Source organism: Nyctibius grandis, chromosome 3 (assembly GCF_013368605.1).
Source record: "Nyctibius grandis isolate bNycGra1 chromosome 3, bNycGra1.pri, whole genome shotgun sequence".
Taxonomy (NCBI): domain Eukaryota; kingdom Metazoa; phylum Chordata; class Aves; order Nyctibiiformes; family Nyctibiidae; genus Nyctibius; species Nyctibius grandis.
In genome coordinates this window covers 57,682,537-57,702,633 of record NC_090660.1, presented here as the reverse complement: position 1 = coordinate 57,702,633, position 20,097 = coordinate 57,682,537, and the positions used below count along the sequence as shown (strand labels likewise).

Here is a 20,097-nt window from a genome sequence, read left to right as displayed (position 1 = left end):
TAGTCTTTTTTTATATATGCTGCGCACTGCAGTGACTTCTGTTTCCATACAACCTCACGGGGTTTGGTAGTTCACAGAGCTTTTGGCATATTTGCAGTCTTACACAGAAACAAGCCATCATCACAAGATGTAACAAATCTTGGGTACAAACAGCTTCAGAGTTTTCTTATCTCAAAACTGTATTGATATTGTGGAGTTGGTACTTTAATGTCATTAGGCAGGCCACTCAGATATGCACACAGCATTTGAAAAGTCTGTCACTGCAAAGCGGAACTTGGTGTGTTTGGATTTGGTATCTGTGAAAGTAACATTTTTCACATGTAAGTTCTTACCATGTCAACACCATGTTCCTTATCACCAGTCCTGGTGGCTGTTTTGAGGTGTTAAGGATAATAGAGTTGGTTCTCTTATAAACCTGCACAACAAGAACCTCAAATTACCGTTCCCTTAGAGAAAGGCCTTCTCTGATAACGTGTTGACTGTCTGCGAGTTCAGTCAGGGATGTCTCCATTACAGCTAATTGCAGTGTGGTGGCTCTTTGCATCTTGGACCTTTTGTTACCTTCTATGTGGGACACCTAATTCTGAAAGCATGCCAAGGCAGATGGTTTGACGTGAACGGTAAATGCAGGTACAGTGAAAACTGGTGTCTGAGGTCCAGGAAGTTTGATATCTGATGTCGCCCACACCAACAAGTGTACAGGTTCTCGTTAGACTTCTGGAAGAGCATTCTGGCATCTTGGTGCCTCTGAGAGTTTTGCGCATTGTTTGTGTTTCTCCAGGTGTTGTACTTGAAGTGCCAAATTTCTGGCATCTTGAGAGTTGCAGCTAACTACTTTAAGGAAAAAGGTGATGTATGGGTTCACCTGATTGGGACAGACTTTCCCTGCTTCATGGTGCTGAAAATGTGTCAGGGAAGTGATGGAAGTTCAGGAAGAAACATTCTTTTGATAAGAAGGTTTTGAATTGTTCGGACTGAGATGAAGCAGAACGTTGTATTAGCTTTCCTCCTATTAAAGCTATTAGAGACTCTCTGAGTGCATGATCAGGCAAATACAGTGTATCCAGCAGTGTCCGTTTCCATGAGCGTCCTGTCCAGTGGCTCAGCCTCGGTACAGGCTCAGCTTTAAATCGACTTTCATTGCCAGTTTGTCTTGCGACTCAATTACTCTACTGTAGCAGTGAAGGTGCACATGCATTTTCCAGTCTGCCAGCTGGGCTGTGGGGGTGGTAATATCTGACAAGGGCGCCAGAAATATATTAACCTGTTGGAACTGTTTCTGCTGTGAACATCTTCCCATGGCATAAGAGATTTTCTTTGGATGTAACTGCATACGTAGGAGTCAAAGGAGAATGTGAATCTTGAAAAAATAATGAAATTTAAACCTGATTGCAGTATGTGATGATCCCAAGTTGAAAATACTTGAATGCCTGAAGGCATAGTCTCAGGCTGCTACTTCTGAAACTTACTTTTTTTTTTCTGTAACGCAGAGAGAAGGTGGGTATTTTCCTGTTTGTGTGGCAAAATAACTGATTCTTGAGACGAGATTGAGCCACTGAGAGGTGGATTTAGAAGCTGATTCACATTCTATCGTCATATAAAACATTTCTCCATTATTAGTAAAATGTTCTTTATTAATTTTTGAAACTTTTGTTTGTTTTGATTTTGAAGCAAATATGTGTTGTCACCTTCTGAATTTTCTTACTGTCCCCTAACAACAAGTTAATGCATGGCAGTGTGACTGGATGTGGTTTTATATACTGATAAATTAGCCTTTCCTTTCAAGGGGGTGGGGGGAGAGATTTTGGAAAAAAAAATCTTTATAAAAGAAGCTGGAGCATATATAGTCTTCATTCTTCTTCCTTGCAGTGGTCAATCCTAAAGCAAAAACCTCTTAATCAAAAATGATCTGTTAGCTTGATTATTCCATTTGAGGATATGTAAAGCAGTCATGTAATTTCAGTCCCCAGAACCAGGAAGTTTTGAGGTTAGTCAATTCAATAGTCTTGCCTCTTCTTGGGCTCCTATTGCTTGTACACCTTGCTGTCATCTTTCATTAGGCAAGTGTAGAGTCCTGCACCTTGGGAGGAATAACCCCATGCACTAGTACAGGTTGGGGGCTGATCTACTGGAGAGCAGCTCTGCAGAGAAGGAACTTGGTGTTCTGGTGGACAACAAGTTCACCATGAGCCAGCAGTGTGCCCTAGTGGCCAGGAAGGCCAATGGTATCCTGGGGTGCATTAGGAAGAGTGTGGCCAACAGGTCAAGGGAGGTTATCCTGCCCCTCTACATGGCCCTAGTGAGGCCACATCTGGAGTACTGTGTGCAGTTCTGGGCCCCCCAGTTCAAGAAAGATAAGGAATTACTGGAGAGAGTACAGCGAAGGGCTACAAAGATGATCAGAGGACTGGAGCATCTCTCTTATGAGGAGAGGCTGAGGGAGCTGAATCTGTTCAGCTTGGAGAAGACTGAGAGGGGATCTTATCAACACTTAGAAATACCTTAGGGGTGGGTGTCAAGAGGAGGGGACCAGACTCTTCTCAGTGGTGCCTAGTGAGAGGACAAGGGGCAACGGGCACAAGCTGAAACGTGGGAAGTTCCATCTGAATATGAGGAGGAACTTCTTTACTTTGAGGGTGGCACAGCACTGGAACAGGCTGCCCAGGGAGGTTGTGGAGTCTCCTTCTCTGGAGATATTCAAAACCCGCCTGGACGCAACCCTGCGCAACGTGCTCTAGGTGAACCTGCTTTGGCAGGGGGTTGGACAAGATGATCTCCAGAGGTCCCTTCCAACCCTTAACCATTCTGTGAAGTGTCCCACTGCTTGTCCTGATGTTTAGAGTGTAAATGGAAAATATTTACCTGCAATGAGCAGAATGGAGCAAACCTTTGTTGGCAGCTAATCCTATATCCCTGGCTCACGTTGTGCAGGTAGACAGGGAAGTTGGAGCACTTCAGTTTGTTGCTAAGCTAGCAGGAACCCTTCCAGGCACTTAGAGAGGTCACGCTCCTTTTAAAGCAGAAAGGTATCTGTGCTGAAAAGTACACAGAAGTTTTGCTATGCGTGAAGGCATTTTTGAGAGGTTAAGTACCAGTATGAAGAGAGCTAGTGGTACAAAAGTTAGTGTTACTGCTTAAATAAGAATTGAACAGATTTGTAAATGCTTCTTCAATTCTCTTGAAACTTTTCATCATTGTTGCAACCCCCTTGTTTGAAGAAATATATAGGAAGTATATATCTGTAATCTGTACAGAAAGTAAATATCTAATTTAAATAAATACTCAAAATTCAGACATTGCAATAAAACAAAATACTTTGCTTTTAATCTTTTGTCACATCTTTTGTTGAGCTTCCCGTTGTATCCTAAAAGTCTACCTACTATTTAAGCAGATTATTTTGCCAGTCCACCAAAATAAATTGCAGTGTATCAATAAGCTAAGAGACAAAAACGGACGTTCATTAAGAGAGAATATGGAGAAGCAGCACAGCAGTGGTGGAAACTCAAGAAATAAGTGGTTTGTTTTTTTTGTGTGTGAATATTTGCTTGCCAATGGCTAATAAATAATGTATAATGAAATTATTGGTGATCAGTGAAAAAATATTAGCAACTTCTGCTGTTTTTATCACCAGAGGGTAACACCTAAATGTATTTAAGAGGTATCTGGATTACTTATTAAGCTACTGTTCTGATAGATTTGCTCAAAGTACTTCCATTCTTAATGATGAAATCAATCCATCTTGCAATAATCATATTTTTGTATTATAAAACCTATGTTCATTTACTCGCTTTTCAAGTTTCTGTATAATGAGAAACTAAAAATAGATATATTTTAAACATGACATGCATACACAAAACAGCTTTTTACTTGATTTTTAAAGAAACTGTTGGAGGTACTGTAAGGCATGTATAAGATGCAAAAATATTGTTTTTTCCAAAACTGTCGTATTTCAGGCTTCACTGAAATACTTGTGTATAGCTTCTTTAATATTGACATTTCAGTGGGAAGAAGGATGCAGTTTGCATACCTTTGTGCACCTGGATACGACCTTACTATGTGTTGACTGATTTGGAAAGCTGTGTGTTTTTTAAGTTCCTACTCAAATTTGAGTGCTGGTGATATGGTCAGATGCAGAGTATTTGAATTCTTTTAGCATTAGTTATCCAGGTGCAACTTCTTAGATGTGACCAAGTATTTTTTGCTTTTGAAGAGTGACTTCTGAATTCTTGTCACTTTAACAAGTGATGCCATACAAAGTATTTTCATGGTGGAAGCTGTATGGAGTTGCTGTCAAAATTTTGGCTGACAGCTTCACTCATTACCATTTGTCGTTGTGCTTTTAGACACAATGGCTTGTGAAGGTCTGGTGAAAGTTCGTACATTTGTCCAGACTCTGAATAAGTCTTCTAATGACAGCACGCTCTTTGCATAAATTCTGAGGTCCACAGCTTCTTTCCGCTTGTTAAATCTTGCAAATCTTGAAAAGATGTCTGAGTTAACTCATTGTTCTGGACAAAATTTCATAGATTATGTATGCAGCTTCTGTAGAGAGTTTCTGTCATGCAATTTCCCTCTTTGCTTTTTCTCTCTGTTTTTCCACTGAAATTATGATAAAGCTTTACTTTTAAGATACTGCATAAAAACTTCTATTACTGGATCTTGTGATAGGTAGCGATGTTCTTAGTGTTTCTGTTGAACCGTCTGTTCACTTCATAACACCTTTCATTGATATTTTTTTTTCCAAATGTTTAGAAGTGTGTTAGTTGAACTGCTAAAAGTAGTGAAACTTTTAAGCAGGATAGAGGACAAGAGCTTCAAGTTCTGCAAATGTTGTCTTCTGTAATTTGTTCTTTAGATGGAGGTGACTGTCAATAAAGGATGGTTGGAAAATGTTTCAAAATGCTGGTGTTCACTGCTGGTTTTAGTCTGTAGGTTGTCTCTAGTGACCATCTGCCCAGAAGATACAGGCTACTGGGTGTTCCTGTATTTCTGTAATATACAGTTCTTCACTTTGAGCTTCGAGAAATGCTTAGAAATAATTTATGTCTTTTTTGAATGCAGCTGCTTTTCTAGAGACTTTTGGATCCCCTCTCTGTTGGTGTCCAAAGATGATGTACGTTTGTGTGCTGACATTAGGCAAGCTCATTCAGATTATGATTAAAGATGATTGATTGTTATCATACTTGCTCTGCTACCATGAGTGCTCAGTACCAGATCCTTGCTACCAGATCCTCAGCAGGTTGTCTGAGACTAGCTGACACAACAGTGGACTGGAAAAGTTTATCTCATTAGCACTCTTATGAGTTACATACAGTTGTTCTCAATTACTTCCAGCAAGGCCTTTATCTCCATTTAATCTGTTTATATCTTACTTTTTGTATATGTTAATTTGTATGAATAGCCTTAACATGATCTAGTTGTATGAATAATTGAGAGATGATAGAAATATCTCAGTATCCATAAGCACTACTGAAAGACAGTTATTGGTTTGAAAATCTGTTATTTGAGAATAAAATCCTTTTCCTTAAATGTGTTTTATAGTTTCGTCCATTTTTTTGATCTAATAGATTTCTCTCAGTTTGGACTGATAATTCTTTTTAATGTGGCAGTAAGCAGGATATCTAACTGTAAATGTATATCTTTCAAGTGATAAATTGGCAAATAGCACGGGACATTGTTAATCACATGCAAAGTTACAGAAGGCTACAGGGCTTTCAGAGTTTGGATATGGCATTTAGGTTCATTTTTTAGATTCCTAAACAAGTCCCTGCAAAGGAGCTGCTGGATCCTTTGAGTGAAATACTCAAAGTAAATCTGGTTTTCTTTTATCATGTTAGGTAGCTGAGGTATGTAGAAACATTTTGTGAAAATGAGTAGCTATATAGGACAGGTTTGAAAATGCCCTTGCCAGATTTCTTTACAATTAAATGGTAAATTTCAGGTCCCCTTTAAGAGGTTCACATGGGCAGTGCAGTTCTTTTACCCAGAAAATTATTTCTGGTCTAGGTGCTTCTCTGTGGAAGGTGGCTGCGTGGCTGTTAACTCTGTTATCCCTTGGCTACATTGCCAAGCTCTGAGGCCGTTTCTTCACATCATTCTCATGCATCTACCAGCTGGGAATGGTTACCGTAGGAGGAGACAGCATTTTAAAGGTATGGAAGTTGCTTATTGTAGGAAACAACTGTTTGTGTTGGAAAAGTTTGGGTTGCAACAGGTTAAACATCTTCTCTAAAGATACTGTAGTTTCGGTTTCACTGTTCTACATCTGTCATGTGTGAGACTGTTCTGTTCCTTTAATTTGAAAAGTCAGCACCAGCAATTAATGTTTTATGGTAATAGTCTGGAGGACCACTGGAAGCAGTCAGTGCGTTATTTCTCCTTTGCTTACCACTTCAAGCCTATCCATGTTATTGCAAGCTGTGGTGGTACACACACAAAATTGAATATTTGGTTGTTGAACACCTTTTCCAAGGCAGATGGTAAATCTAGACGTATAATCTGTGTTGACTTCATGTTAAGTGTTCTAGCTGGCTTAGTAGCTGGGTAAGCCTCACAGTGCATCTTCAGATGAAAGAGCAGCAAAATTTGCTTTGGTGCTTATCTGCTAATATGTGAAAGAGAAAAGAAACTGAGACCTATTTGAACGCATTTTAGCTGCTGAGGAGTTGTCTGTTATTTGCGGGCTTGTGTTTTCTTTTGAGGGTTTTTTTTAGTTCATAAAGAAAACCTGTGACTGAAGCAAGTCTATAAATTGAACCTTGCTTTTTGAGTCAGATTTAAGAGTTAGAGATATCACAATTCATTCACACTTTCGTATATCGTACCTGTAAATTGCTCTGCTGAAAGCTTCTTGGGCATCTGGCATTCATTTGGCTGTTTCAAACTCTTACCTTTTAGTATTATATTAATCTCATGTCATAAACATCCACTAACAAATTGAGAGCTATTAGCTTTATTTATTTATCATGAAATATAGGCAGTGCTCCAGACTGAGCCTCCAGTTTATAAAGAATGCATTTCTTTTTGTTTGAACAAAGCTTTTTGGCTTATGTACCGTCTCATAGGTATAATGACTGACATCCTGCTGTGGCCAAACAGGCTTGACTCAGGGAATTTTTGTTAATTTAATTTATTCCCAATTAACACAAACTTTTGATTATTGATTGGGGTGGGGGGCAATTAAACAAACACTTATGGAAACACCTTTTCTCCCCCTTCTCCAAGCTCATCTTCTGTCATACACTTCTCTTCCCCTATTCTTAGTCTAAGCCTCCCTTGTTCTCTCAATGCGCAACGCTCGGTCAATCCTGATTCCTTTGGTGAGGCAACAGGCAGTGTGAGAGATCAGGGCCATGTGCAAAGTTTCCCTCTGTTGCTCCTCCTCCTCCATGCTCTTTACTCTGCTCTGGTGGGTTGTCCACAGGCCACCGCCCTGTGGGAGTAGGAGGACAGAGGGGAAGTTGCCTGCTCTGACATGAATCTGCTATGGGCCCCAGCACCTTTGGGGCCATCCCTGCTCTGGCATGGAACATCTCCTTTCAACAGTGTCTCCAGTGCTGTCCCTAGCAATGTCTCGTCTGATTCGTCTCCTCTGTTGCTTCTCGTTTGTCTCCTCTATTTCTTCCCCAATATGTTTGAGCAGAAGCACCGTGTCCCCTTCTGGTTGAAATTTTGGCATCCAGTAGGTTGTTTCCATCAGTTTGAGAGCCATCTGGCACTGGCTGTGACTGGCTCAGGGCAATTCATGGCCTTCTCCCACACTGGTCACGCCTACAGCCCTCTGGCACCAAAACCCTGCAGTGTACACTCAGTACACCTTGAAGTGTGGCTTAGCAAACAATTTAAATGGCTCTTGGTGAACAGCTATGGTTGTTTCCCCAGACTAGGCAAAATTTGGTTTATTGATATAATCTTGTATACTTTTTTTTGGATTTAGGTGGCTTTTTTCTCTTTTGTATGCATGTAACCGTTCATCTTTCTAATATTTTGACTTTTGCATTTGCATGTAGTGATCATATATAACCAATAGTTCAGGAATCCTTGTCTTTTCACATATCTACCTCTCTTTTTAGAGAATGTACAATTACTATTTTTTTTCCCATAGATTGTGGATTACTTTGGAGCTTTTCTGTTTTGTTTTGGTTTGTTTTTTTCCCAAAAGTCTTTTCTTTCGTATCCAAAAACGTAAAAGCTTTCTGCTTAACTCTTCTAACACAATAACCTCCAAACATACTTTCACTGTGAATATGCAGAGGCGTTGCTGAGTATAGTGATTCTATTGTACTCTTAAGATTTTGATGACATCAAAAGCTAGATGATGATTCTGCATATGGACAATTTGCAAAAGAATAACCAACAGATTTGTAATCTGAACATACTGCTAGGTTGTCACATGAATCTTCTGAAGTAAAGAATTGGGTGCATCTTTGTGCCCTTTTTCAAATAAGCACTGATGCTAGGTTGAAAAGGGCTCAGCAGTGAAACCTGAACTTTATATCAAGTCAACAAAAGATACCATGATGTCTCTTACATGTGAAAGTCTTAGTGAGAAATGAAACATTTGACCAAACATTGTTTATCAGAATCAAATGAAACATCATCAACTATTAAAGTTGTCTGTAGTTCGGACTCCCAGACTTGGTCCGTGAACCTGCCTAGTAGCTTATCTGGAAATGACAGCCATTTGGAGCAAAGCAGAAAGGACCTGCTGCCAGTAGATACAGTAATGCTGGGCTCACCCAGGAAATGCAGGTGTAGCTCTGCCTACGAGGCTGTTGTGTGTGGTTTAGTTGAGGGTCACCCATGGAATGGGGGAGAGGACCAGAAGTAGGAGGCTGCCCCTGCTCGGTTAGCAGGCTGCTGTCTTGTGCATGCGCTACCTTGTCCTATCTTATTGCTGCCTTAAAGTAAATACTGCACTCTTCACTTCATAAGGTTTTGAGAGCAGAAGAGCTTTTGGGAGGTAGAGAAAACAGGGAAGCTGTAATTATACTTGGAGGGAAAAGATGCTTATCTGTGCTTTCAAATGTAAAACTCTCCAGTTATTCTATATTAACCATGAACCTTGAATGGCACAGTAGGATGTTAGTTTTATAGTATCTGTAACTTTTATTGCTTATTTTCCTTGCACGGAGCAATTTTTTTTTTCCTGCACAGGTTTGCCATGTGAAAATTTGTGTAATGTGAGAGGTTAAGTTGAAGTGATCTGAACGTAGAAGAGCTAAAAAGTAGTAGTTACTCCAGACTCTTAAGACTGAAGTCTCTTTGTGTCATCTCCATTAGTTTCACTTGCACCAAGTGCTAGGAGAAATTTGACAATTTTGCTAATTTTGCTCATGGATACTAACTGTATCTTTAACATAGTCTCAACTAGGGAGAAAGTAACTGAAAGATGGGAAGGAGACTTCCAATGAAACCTTAAGGAGTGTTCTAAAAATATTTTTGTGAGTCTGATTACTAGGGATGGGAAGAAAGAGGTATGGGAAATGATGAGGGCAAGCTGCTACAGGGAATGCAAGAGCTTCAGGGAAAAATCTGGCTAAAAGTGCAGAAAGCACCTGTGGGAGTTGTGACCGCAAGACTGAAGGGGTTGGTGGAGTTAAAAAAGACCAGAGTCGACTTTTACTTGAGTTTCAAAGACCTGGAAAGGCAGAAGAAAATACAGACATTTAATTATCTTGACAAAGAGATTAGTGTAGGACGTCAGGGTGCAAAAATGAGGGCAGATGTAGAGGCATATAAATATGTGTAGAAAGCAGGATAAAAAGTCCAAACCTACAGAAACATATTCAAAAGTTGGAGGCAGCAAAGTGGCAAAGATTGTTTAGGTTCAGAAGAGTATACTTCAGTGTTTTAATGGTAAAGAATTTTCTAAAACAAATCTTGATTATTTTTTTTTTATGTATGATATAATTGAAGAACAAAGACTTTACTGTGTATCCAAATTAAGAAATATTTAGTTGGTTTAGTGTCTCGAAAGAGTGCAATTAAATATGGGACACCCTCTAGATCTTGATTGTTGCTGTTGTAGTTGCGCAATCTGAAGTAAAGCTGTTAAGTCTCGTTCCTCAGCCCTCAAGGTGATTACCCATAAGATAGTTACTCCTTAAAATTCCAGTTGCTTGCTGAAACATATTTTAAGCAGGTAAAAAAACCAAACTGCTCTAGTACAGACAGTTTTGGCTAAGTTGAGAAAGCAAATGAAGGTAAGTTCAGGAATTAAACTGTGTTCTGAGTTAATACAGGAAAAATATTTGGTGACTTCTCAGTAGTTTGTGGCAAAGTGAATAGAAAGACCGCTATTTTTTTTTTATTTATCTGAATACTTTACAGAGCACTTAGTTATCATAACTGAATAACCTCCATTTTTTGTAGGCATTTGGCATAGCTACTGATGAAAACTTTGTTATCACCACAACAAACAGGAAGGAAATTACAGAAGACAGCTTCAGTAAGTATCTTAGATGGCAAAATAAATACAGCTATTTCTTATATTGATTGTAAAGACCACATGGTGACTGTACTTTATGACATGCAGTAATTAACTGGAAGTACAAATCCTGTAATAGGTTGCCAAGAATTGTTACAAAATTGACTTATGATGATGACAGTTACACAAGGTAATTTTTTACCTTCTATCACAAATTCTGTGAATGATAGGAAAAAATGGTATGTAAATAGCTGTCACCTGAGAAAATTTGCATTATTAAACTTGGAAACATGAAAATATTTTAAATTAAATGTTGTTACTAGGAGGTTGAGTAGTCAACGCCTAAGAAAATATGGAGATTACCTGAGACTAAACCTGTAGCGGTTTTGAGAGCAGGAGTTGACTGGTGCAGTGAATGCTCTTCAATGTACTTTATATTTCATCTTCACTGCAGGCGAACTTGTCCAAGATGGAGTTACTTTATATCTGCTACAGTCAGTTGATCAAACGCTGCTTTCGGCAACCAAGGAGCGAATTGACTTCCTGCCCCACTATGATACACTTGTCAAAAGTGGGATGTACGAGTACTATGCCAGCGAAGGGCAGAATCCTTTGCGTAAGTACTTGGCAAAATAATTTTGGGTAAATGGTGTTTATATGAATATAATGTCTTTATGAGCAATTTAACTTTTAGTTACAGCTGGTGGAAAAAATAGTCTTAACTGTATTGGCATTTGTGTTATCAGGTTTTTGTCTCCTGTACTGACTTTGAACGTGGTGACCAGTTTTTGTATGAGCTACATACAATTTTGTCTGCTGGCCCATCTGTGATTCTACAGGGCTTAACTTACCAACGAGAGCAAGTATTTCTTTAAAAAGATGGTGCTTTAGTTTTTATCTAACTGGTATATCAAATACATAACCAGCATTTTGTGTTGTTTTATTGATAAACTTAATTTCTGTTTATGGCTTCTCTGAAGATTCTGTCTGTGGCTATGATTACTTTTTAAGTATGTACATCTTAGGTACAGCAGGCTCAAAATTGTACAGAAGAAACATCGAGACTCAAGCATTATACCATTCCCAAAGTGATTTCTGTTTCAAAACATTCTCAACAATGTCTATAAATACCAAGTTTAAGTACCATTCTTCTTTTGCCCCCTCCCTCTTTCTGCATTTCATTTGTTTCCCGTCTCGCTGAAGACACTGTTTGGGTTCAGGTTTGGGAGCACTATGCTCAAAGTGCACTAATAGTTTGGTCAGTGATATGTGTATCTCTGTGCACAGAAATTGCTGTATTAAACCACACAAAGCATTCTGTCTAGATCTATGCTTTGCTCCGACCGGCAGCCAGTATCAGATACCTGAGAAATACTAGGAGAACAGACAGGCCATGCAGAAATGCAGCAAAAGAGATTTGGGAACTTGTGAGTTCCTGTCTATGGATTGCTGTTTTCCATGAACTTGTTATGTGGTTCAGAAAGTAACTGGACATCTTTAGCATTCACAGTATTTTGTGGTATTGAGCCCCCAGCTTAACTGCATGTGATGTGAAGTGTCATGTGTTTTTGTATATCATAGAATGATTTGGGTTAGAAGGGACCTTAAAGATCATCTAGTTCCAACCCCCCTGCCACAGGCAGGGACATCTTCCACTAGACCAGGTTGCTCAAAGCCTTATCCAACCTGGCCTTAAACACTGCCTGGGAGGGGGCATCCACAGCATCTCTGGGCAACCTGTTCCAGTGTCTCACCACCCTCACAGGAAAGGGTTTCCTCTCCAGCTTTCCTGTAGGCCCCCTTCAGGTACTGGAAGGCTGCTATGAGGTCTCCCTGGAGCCTTCTCTTCTCCAGGCTGAACAACCTCAACTCTCTCAGCCTGTCTTCATAGGAGAGGTACTGCAGCCCTCTCATCATCTTTGTGGCCCTCCTCTGGACTCGCTCCAACAGCTCCATGTCCTTCTTATGTTGGGGGCCCCAGAGCTGGATGCAGTACTGCAGGTGGGGTCTCACAAGAGCAGAGCAGAGGGGCAGAATCACCTCCCTCGACCTGCTGGCCATGCTGCTTTTGATGCAGCCCAGGATATGTTGAACTAGTTACCAGTTTTTCTCCTGTTGACCCTACTTTTTATGCTGGGAGAGATCATATAGCATTGCTGGCAGATTGGCTGACTTAGTGAATCATTCTCTAAACTAACAAACTTGGGGGTTGGGGTGCAAAGCCGTGACACTAGTGTGCTCACAAGCACCAGGGTGGATGAGTGCACCTACTGCCATATAATAGTTCCATATGTCCAGGATGATGAGAGCTGGAAATTGGGAGCAAGGACCTGTACTGCAAGAATGGAGAGATGAAGGATAGAAAAATGGAGAAATCTAGTCCTCCGTCATATAGTTATAGTTATTGTAACTACCTTGTATTAGAACTGTTATGCTTTGAAGAGGTATATGTAGTCTGTGGTTTCTTGTATTCATTTTTCTATAACTGTTTATGAAAACTCCCAATCCCTATTCCTCTATTAAAAAAAGTCTTGTCTGAAAAGAAAGAGGATTTTGGAGTCAGAGTCAAATATCATCCATTTAACTTTACTTACGGTAGCGTTTAAACAAACAAGTTTGTGCATTAAACGCAAGATGATGCATGGTCATCAAGTTCTATAATAGAACTTGAAGTTCCTTCTTCTGTTTTTGTGATGTCTTATGTCAAGAAAACAAATGTTTAAATAAGTTTTCAGTTTAGAAATATATTACACTTTTAAAGAGTTTTGGCTTCAGTGTTGCTGTTTTGGTTTTTTTTCTTTCTAAAGCAAAATTTAATTATTAAATCAATAAATAAAATTAACATATACTGAGGACTGTAACTCTTCTACGTTGGAGAACTTCCCCAGTATATGCATAAGAATCCAACCTTCACTCTGTTTTTGTGGTAGTGAACAGCACTGCAAACAAACTGTTGGCTTGTCAGAAGGAACTATTGTATCTCATAAGATCTTTATGAAGTCATTCAATACTGCACTTCCTGTAAGTGTTCACATGAGTTGTAGCTACCACTCATCTCCCACGAAATGCTGAGCATTCCCTTGGTAGGAAAAACCTCTTTTTCCTTCTCTCAACAAGCTTCAGAATAATAATATGAGATGAAAAAGGATAGCACATGCATATGTTCAGTTTTCCTTTAGTTACTCACATACATTTTCTTCTCCTTTTCCTTCCTTTTCTTCTAAAAGAGGTTTTTCACTTCTGTTGCCTCATGTTATGATCACTTCCTTCTACATAACTGCAGTGATAACCTCTTGTGTTATCCAGAGATTTTGTATCAAGGTCAAATCTGCCATCCACATGTGAAAATACTGCATTTTACGATGTGGTTTGAATGTCAAATGTAGCAGCGTCTTTGACAGATTTACTTGTGTTCCAGAAGTATTGAAACAGGAAGAAGGTATATCCACAGGAGAGGAAAAGACTTTGATCATGCCTGTCAATGTCTGTGAACCTAGATATCAAAGTTTCTTGACAACTTGCTGTAGTTTAAAAACATTTTGAACTTTTGTTTGGGTCCATCTGTCAGTATCATCAACATATATTTGCTATTTTCTCTCCCTGCATACTGTTGCTCAAAAGCCTGAAGCATATTTATTCATGAGTCAGAGAAGTGATTTAAATATGGAATCTCAATGTTATCTTTTTGAAGTCCATTGATTTTTTTTTTTTTTTTTTTTTTTTTTTTTTTAGTAAAGCAAAGCAAACTTTTTCCCTACCTTTTCCTCTGTCATGTTATTGCTAAAGCAGCTTGCTACGGTGCTTTAAATCATCATTCTCTCTAAAAGACAGTGAACAAGCTTCAGGTGTTTGTGAGAGACTTTTCATATGCATTTAAGTCAATTTTTGATCTTGTCTGTACTCTGCAATGAGTGACACAGGGAAAAGGAGGATTCCTGCTGAGTATACTGCATGTGTTCATATTGCTACCACAAAAGCCTTTAAAATGGTCCAAAAGTTCTGGTTCTCCTTGTGGTCATAACTCTTCAGTCCTAGAGAGACTACAACGATCGACTACAAACAAACTAACTTTTAGATCCGCTTCTGTAATGACATTACTGGTGTATTTTTTTCCTAATTTGTTACTATTTCTCACTCTTTGAGACCCTAGTGAAGTCATTTGTGAAATTCTGCAACACACCAGTAATTAAAATTTGCAAAACAGCTATATTAAACTGTCTACTGTTGTTTATTATGTACCAGAATTTACTGTTAGAGAAAATAGCAATTTTGAGCGTAAGTGTACTGCAGCTGATGCTCCTTATTTACAGCATCTCTAAGGGCATGCCTAACCAGTTTAATGTGTTGATAAAGGGCTGTTGTTCTTTGATATGGAATAGTAAATATGGATCACATAATTGGTGCTCAGCTCCTGTTGTTAGCAGTGAAGAAAGTTGCAAAGAAACTGGGAGCTGCTTTTATACTTCAAAAACAACTTGAGGGAAAAAGCCAAATGTTTCAGTCTTGCTATATGATAGTAATACTCAAGGGATTTATTTTGCATGTCTGGAGTGTAATGCCAGTTTAATTTGCAGTGTAGCATTCTGAAGAACCTTGCAAACTGTAGGGAATAAAACTTCCTTATCCGAGAGACTGAATGGTAATATTTATTCATTAGGGCTGATCAGTCGGAGTAAATTAATCTGAACTTGAAGTGTTTTTTTCAAATTGATGCTGTTGTCCTAAATTAAATGCAAGTTTTCACTGAAGTTAGGTAGTCCTAACTTCAATTAGGTAAGGGCTCCAAGTGTTAATGTTTAGAAACAACGAACTTGTGCAAGTAGTTTGGCTAGCTATTTCTGCTATGTATTGCCACATATTCGACAGAATTTTGGTTGTATTTACCATTGACTAAATTCTGCAACATTTCTGTTCAGGTTTTTTCAATGAGTTCATTCTTCCTTCAATATTTTAAGAAGTCAGAGTCAGTTTTTTACATACTTTGGACTTTCATATGAATCGTACAAATTCACTCCTAATCATGGAAAAAGAGAAGTTTGCCTTGTGATAAGGAGCCTGTTCGTTCATCACTGTTCCTAGATACTTCCAGTAATTGTGTTCTTACCATCAACAGAGAGATGAGAGATTCAGTGATGAAACAAATCATAAAGTATATGTACGAAATCTTTTTTAAAAATCAAGACATTATATAATTTTGGTGGTTCTGACAGTGCTTAGCTTTTGTCTGTGTTTAGGGAATGTGTTATCCAAATTGCTCGGAAGAAACTACTGTGAGTGTGTGTGTGTTTTCTGAGTGCTGTCTTTTGAGAACAGGATTTTAATAGGGTTGTTTTTCTTCAATTTCTTTAGCATTTGCCCTTGCTGAGTTGGTTGACAATTCTTTATCAGCAACATCACGAAATACTGGTATTCGGAGCATACAGATAAAATTGGTAAGATAGAAATACTCTTTTGTTTTCAGGTGTAGTTTGCATTGTATTTTTTTTTTCCCTGGTGCTCCTTTTTTTTTGTTCTTTTCCCCAAACAGTTATTTGATGAGTCCCAAGGTAAACCAGCTGTTGCTGTGATTGATAATGGAAGAGGAATGACTTCTAAACGCCTTAACAGCTGGGCTGTATATAGGCTGTCAAAGTTTACAAGACAAGGTGACTTCGAGAGGTTAGAAAGTTTTCATCATTTTTACAACAATTAGCAAATTCTGTGAAAATTCACAGAATATCATTTTAAGACATATCTCTATACCAATGCCTAGCTAAAACCTGTCATTCTATAATTTCTTGTAAATAGACACATTTTCTGTAGGTAGGAAATAGAGAAGCTTCATAACATAAAATCACTCTTCTAATATTGTGATACTGTAAGAACATTTATTTATTCTTGTGCCTTTTCCAAGCTGTCATGTCTTTGACTTGCTTACATACAGTTAGGAGCATTCTGTGTTCTGCAGAGTTTTTTTAATAGTGTTACCTGAAAGCCTTTCAAGTGTGCATTAAGGAGTACCTTCAGTGTCTGTCATACTACTGGAATAATTGGTATGGGGTTTTGGTTTAGGTTTTCTTATTTTTTTGTATCTTAATTGTGGACAATGTAATGCAAAATTATACCTGAAGATGTCTGTTTATTGAAGAAGGCTAAGCAAAATAAATATTTTGCATTTAAACGAGAAAATAGAGGTTTGTGATGGGTTTTGGTGCTTATATGAATTCATTTAACAGTTTTGAATCTGTTCCCAAGAGATCTTCCATGTACACAACCAGGCATAACCCTAGTGTAGACAATTCCATAGAAGCAGTTATGTACAGTTCTTGAGCTTTAGTCACTTGTTTAATACCTTAAGCTTAGGACAGTAAATGTGAAGATAAGGATGACAGTCTCAATCATAACTAACTGGTCCTATGAGAAACTAGTGTAAAAAGTAATGGGGCAGTAGAAAGTTATAGTACAGCTGAGGGATTTGGTTTTTTGCATTGGATGCATCTTCAAATAGAACGATCAATATCTATCAAACAAGTGGAGATAAGTGCATATGAAGTGATTCGGAGTCATCTTCTGTAGTCATTTGTGGAGAAATGCACTTCTTTTTGAAATTGCTGTAGGTGAATTTAGTAACGAGAAGTGTATAGTATTCTTTAGCTACAGGTTTAAACTGTGGGTTGATACCATTCAGTGGGAGCATAGCTGTAAATTATACCAGGATACTGTCTACACCTTGTTTTCATTTGGGATTGCTATGATTTAAAATAAGATTTTTGTCCTACTATTTACTTAAACTAGGTAAGACTCTTCATCCATCAAAACTGACTCAAAAGACATATAACTTAATTAATGATGACATATGCACTCTTTCCAAGACTGCATTTAATAGCTGGTTGGCATTATTTCCCATTTTGACTAAAAACTATTTCTATGAAAGTGATGTCGGAAAGATCAAGCTTCTGTTGTAATCCATTTTCATTTGCAGCATCTTCACAGTTAATATCTTGCCATAGTCAAAGGGAGAGCATTGAGGGATTTGCCTTTTACCTTCTACCATTAAAACTGTGTGTAATTGCTGTTACCGCAGTACCTGTCTCACAGACCTATTGACCATGTCCCTGTTGCAGAGTTAACAGTGGAGAAAAGTTTTCAGGGTAATAGTTTCTTTTTCTATCAAGATTCTCTCTGCCGAATGTTTTCCTCTCTTTCATGTGAACTTCAGTGTAAAAAAATTTTACATAGTAATAAGCAAGAGTCTTTCAGATTAAAAAGTTGAATGTGTGTGAGTGAATAAGGTCTGGTTTGCTAAAAGGCACAGAAGTGTCTTATAAGATGACTTAGGAAAAGAGTTACTCTGTCAACATCCTTTTAAAAAAAAATACACCAAGAATTTTAGGTATATTTTAATGTTGCAATTATAATAGATCTAAAATGAAGGATTTTTGAACAAAGTAACTGCAGGAAGAATTTAGTACAGCTGTTTGAATCAGAAGTTTTTTCAGGTGTTTTTTTTTCTAAATTATGTTTGTCTTGAGAATGTTTATTAAAGCCACTTTTATTGTCAGTGATCATTCAGGATATGTACGCCCTTTGCCTGTGCCTCGTAGTTTAAATAGTGATATCTCATATTTTGGAGTTGGAGGCAAACAAGCAGTGTTCTTCGTTGGACAGTCTGCCAGAGTAAGTAAATGTCAATCTTTAACTTTGTTTTAAAACATTTTTATGTAATCAGATTGTTACTATCCTAGATTTTAATCACAGCATTAAGCTGTTTTATTATGTTCACTTTAACTCTTGTTTTTATTTTAAATGCTGTTTCTTTAATAAAAACAGATGATAAGCAAACCTGCAGATTCTCAGGATGTTCATGAACTTGTCCTTTCTAAAGAGGATTTTGAAAAGAAGGAGAAAAACAGAGAAGCAATATATACTGGGTACATTCGAAACAGGAAGGTAAATGGCCTTAGTACTTTCTTTTTTTTAATTGAAAGCCTTTCCCAGGTTAACGTGATTTCACTATGTAATATTCTTGTAGTACTTAATCTGGTGATACCTTTTATCATTTGTACTCTGGAGTGTAAAAGGAAGTAATGGGAAACTTGAGACACTGTATCATAAGGTTTAATTTGTATGTGATTCATTTTTTCAGTTTAGCTTAAAGGACAGAAATGCCATATAGTTTGACGTATCAGGTTAAGAAAAATATCTAAAAAGATCTTTCTAAGAACAGCAATTGTTTTATTATGTATAAATATGTATTATGTATAACATAAAGAAAAATGTCCATTCTCTGAGGTATTAAGGAATAAATTAGGGAGACAAACTGTGTATTATATAGAAGTATGTAGAACTACACTGCATATGGGAGAAAAGTCAGACGAATCAACAAAAACCCTGATGTTTTTCATGAAGAAGTAAGGCTTAAGCAAAGAGCTATAAGATAAGGAAGAAGACTGAAAGAAACTGTTCTTTGGACATTCTTGAGCAAGGAGATAAAGGCAAAGCTAAGGGTGCAGATGGGAGCATAAGTGGGTGCTGTGTATGATGAGGTAATCAGACCTTGATTATAGCCCATGTCTTGTGGGTTGTGTCAGTGTTCTTGGCCTTTTGTGTGGGTGAGAAAGGAACAGAAGGTGAATAAGGTTTTTATCATGCCAGTCTTGGGTCAGTGACTTGCAACGAAGAATGAATTGTCAGAAATGTACAAGTTTTATTTTTAATCTCTGTGCAATAGAGATGAGAAGGTAGAGTCACAGAAATAGAAACTGAAAATAAAAGTAGACAAAATCTGCTTTTTGTAGAGGGCAGAAATGCTTTCCTTCTGCATTGGATATTGAAAAGGGAGGGTGGTGGATAGAAAAGTAGAAAATAAGCTAACAGATATTAGTTGGAGGAAACTAGTGAATGAGATGCATAGATACTACTAAAGAATTCCAGAAGGGGGTGCAATCAACTGTTTGAAAAGTTCTGGTGATAGTATAAAATGAATGTTAAGCTGATGCAGTTAAAAAAAAATTGCAAGTAAAGTTCTGTTAGAGGTAAAAAATAACTTGTAAATATCCAAGAGGGAAGAGATGATGTGAAGCGCTCAATAGAAGTGAAGCATGGAGATAATGGATAGACAACTCAGGTCTAAGAACTTTTTGCAAATCATTGAAACAGCCAGGCCAGTTCATTATATTGGTGTGAAATTAAATGTGTGAATTTGTCTCTTTAGTGTCTTGAAAAATGGTATGTAGTGCACGTAGGTGAGCAAGAGAATACCGTGGCAGAAATAGAAGTTGTAACAGATTACTGCAGTGTGAGAAGAATAATTGAATCTCTGAGGCACTGAGTTGGTAAAGGAAGTTACTTTTGCAAAGAAATCAGGATGTAATTAATGTCAAACCTCGGACATTGTAGAACAAGGCCAGAACACTAAAGAGAAATGGCACTGATGGCACCCCAGCTGATCATCTTCTGTTGATGGATAATAGGGACCTGTCTTTACTGCAGTCACTTCCCTGGACCATTTAATATTGCCAACAAGTAAATAGTACTTTTCTAGGTGAGATGGATGCTAGGAATGTAGGGGAAGGTGCCATGGTAGTTTGTCATCTGTAGTGGGAAGGCAGCCAAAGAATTTGGGAACAGCATTTCGGAGGTACTTTAACTCTGTAAATTGTACAGGATGGCACTTGTTCAACATGTGC

The 20,097-nt window shown here is 38.1% G+C and overlaps 1 protein-coding gene across 4 annotated transcripts in view; it reads left to right on the top strand.

The window, feature by feature from the left end:
* SMCHD1 (structural maintenance of chromosomes flexible hinge domain containing 1) overlaps window positions 1-20,097 on the top strand; it is an 89,552-nt gene that overhangs the window by 1,942 nt on the left and 67,513 nt on the right. For all 4 annotated transcript variants that reach the window (XM_068395847.1, XM_068395848.1, XM_068395845.1 and 1 more), the window contains exons 2-7: window positions 10,375-10,450; window positions 10,884-11,045; window positions 15,779-15,861; window positions 15,957-16,087; window positions 17,971-18,085; window positions 18,239-18,358. In XM_068395847.1, the coding sequence (XP_068251948.1) occupies window positions 10,375-10,450; window positions 10,884-11,045; window positions 15,779-15,861; window positions 15,957-16,087; window positions 17,971-18,085; window positions 18,239-18,358 (687 nt within the window). The remainder of the gene's footprint in view (window positions 1-10,374; window positions 10,451-10,883; window positions 11,046-15,778; window positions 15,862-15,956; window positions 16,088-17,970; window positions 18,086-18,238; window positions 18,359-20,097) is intronic.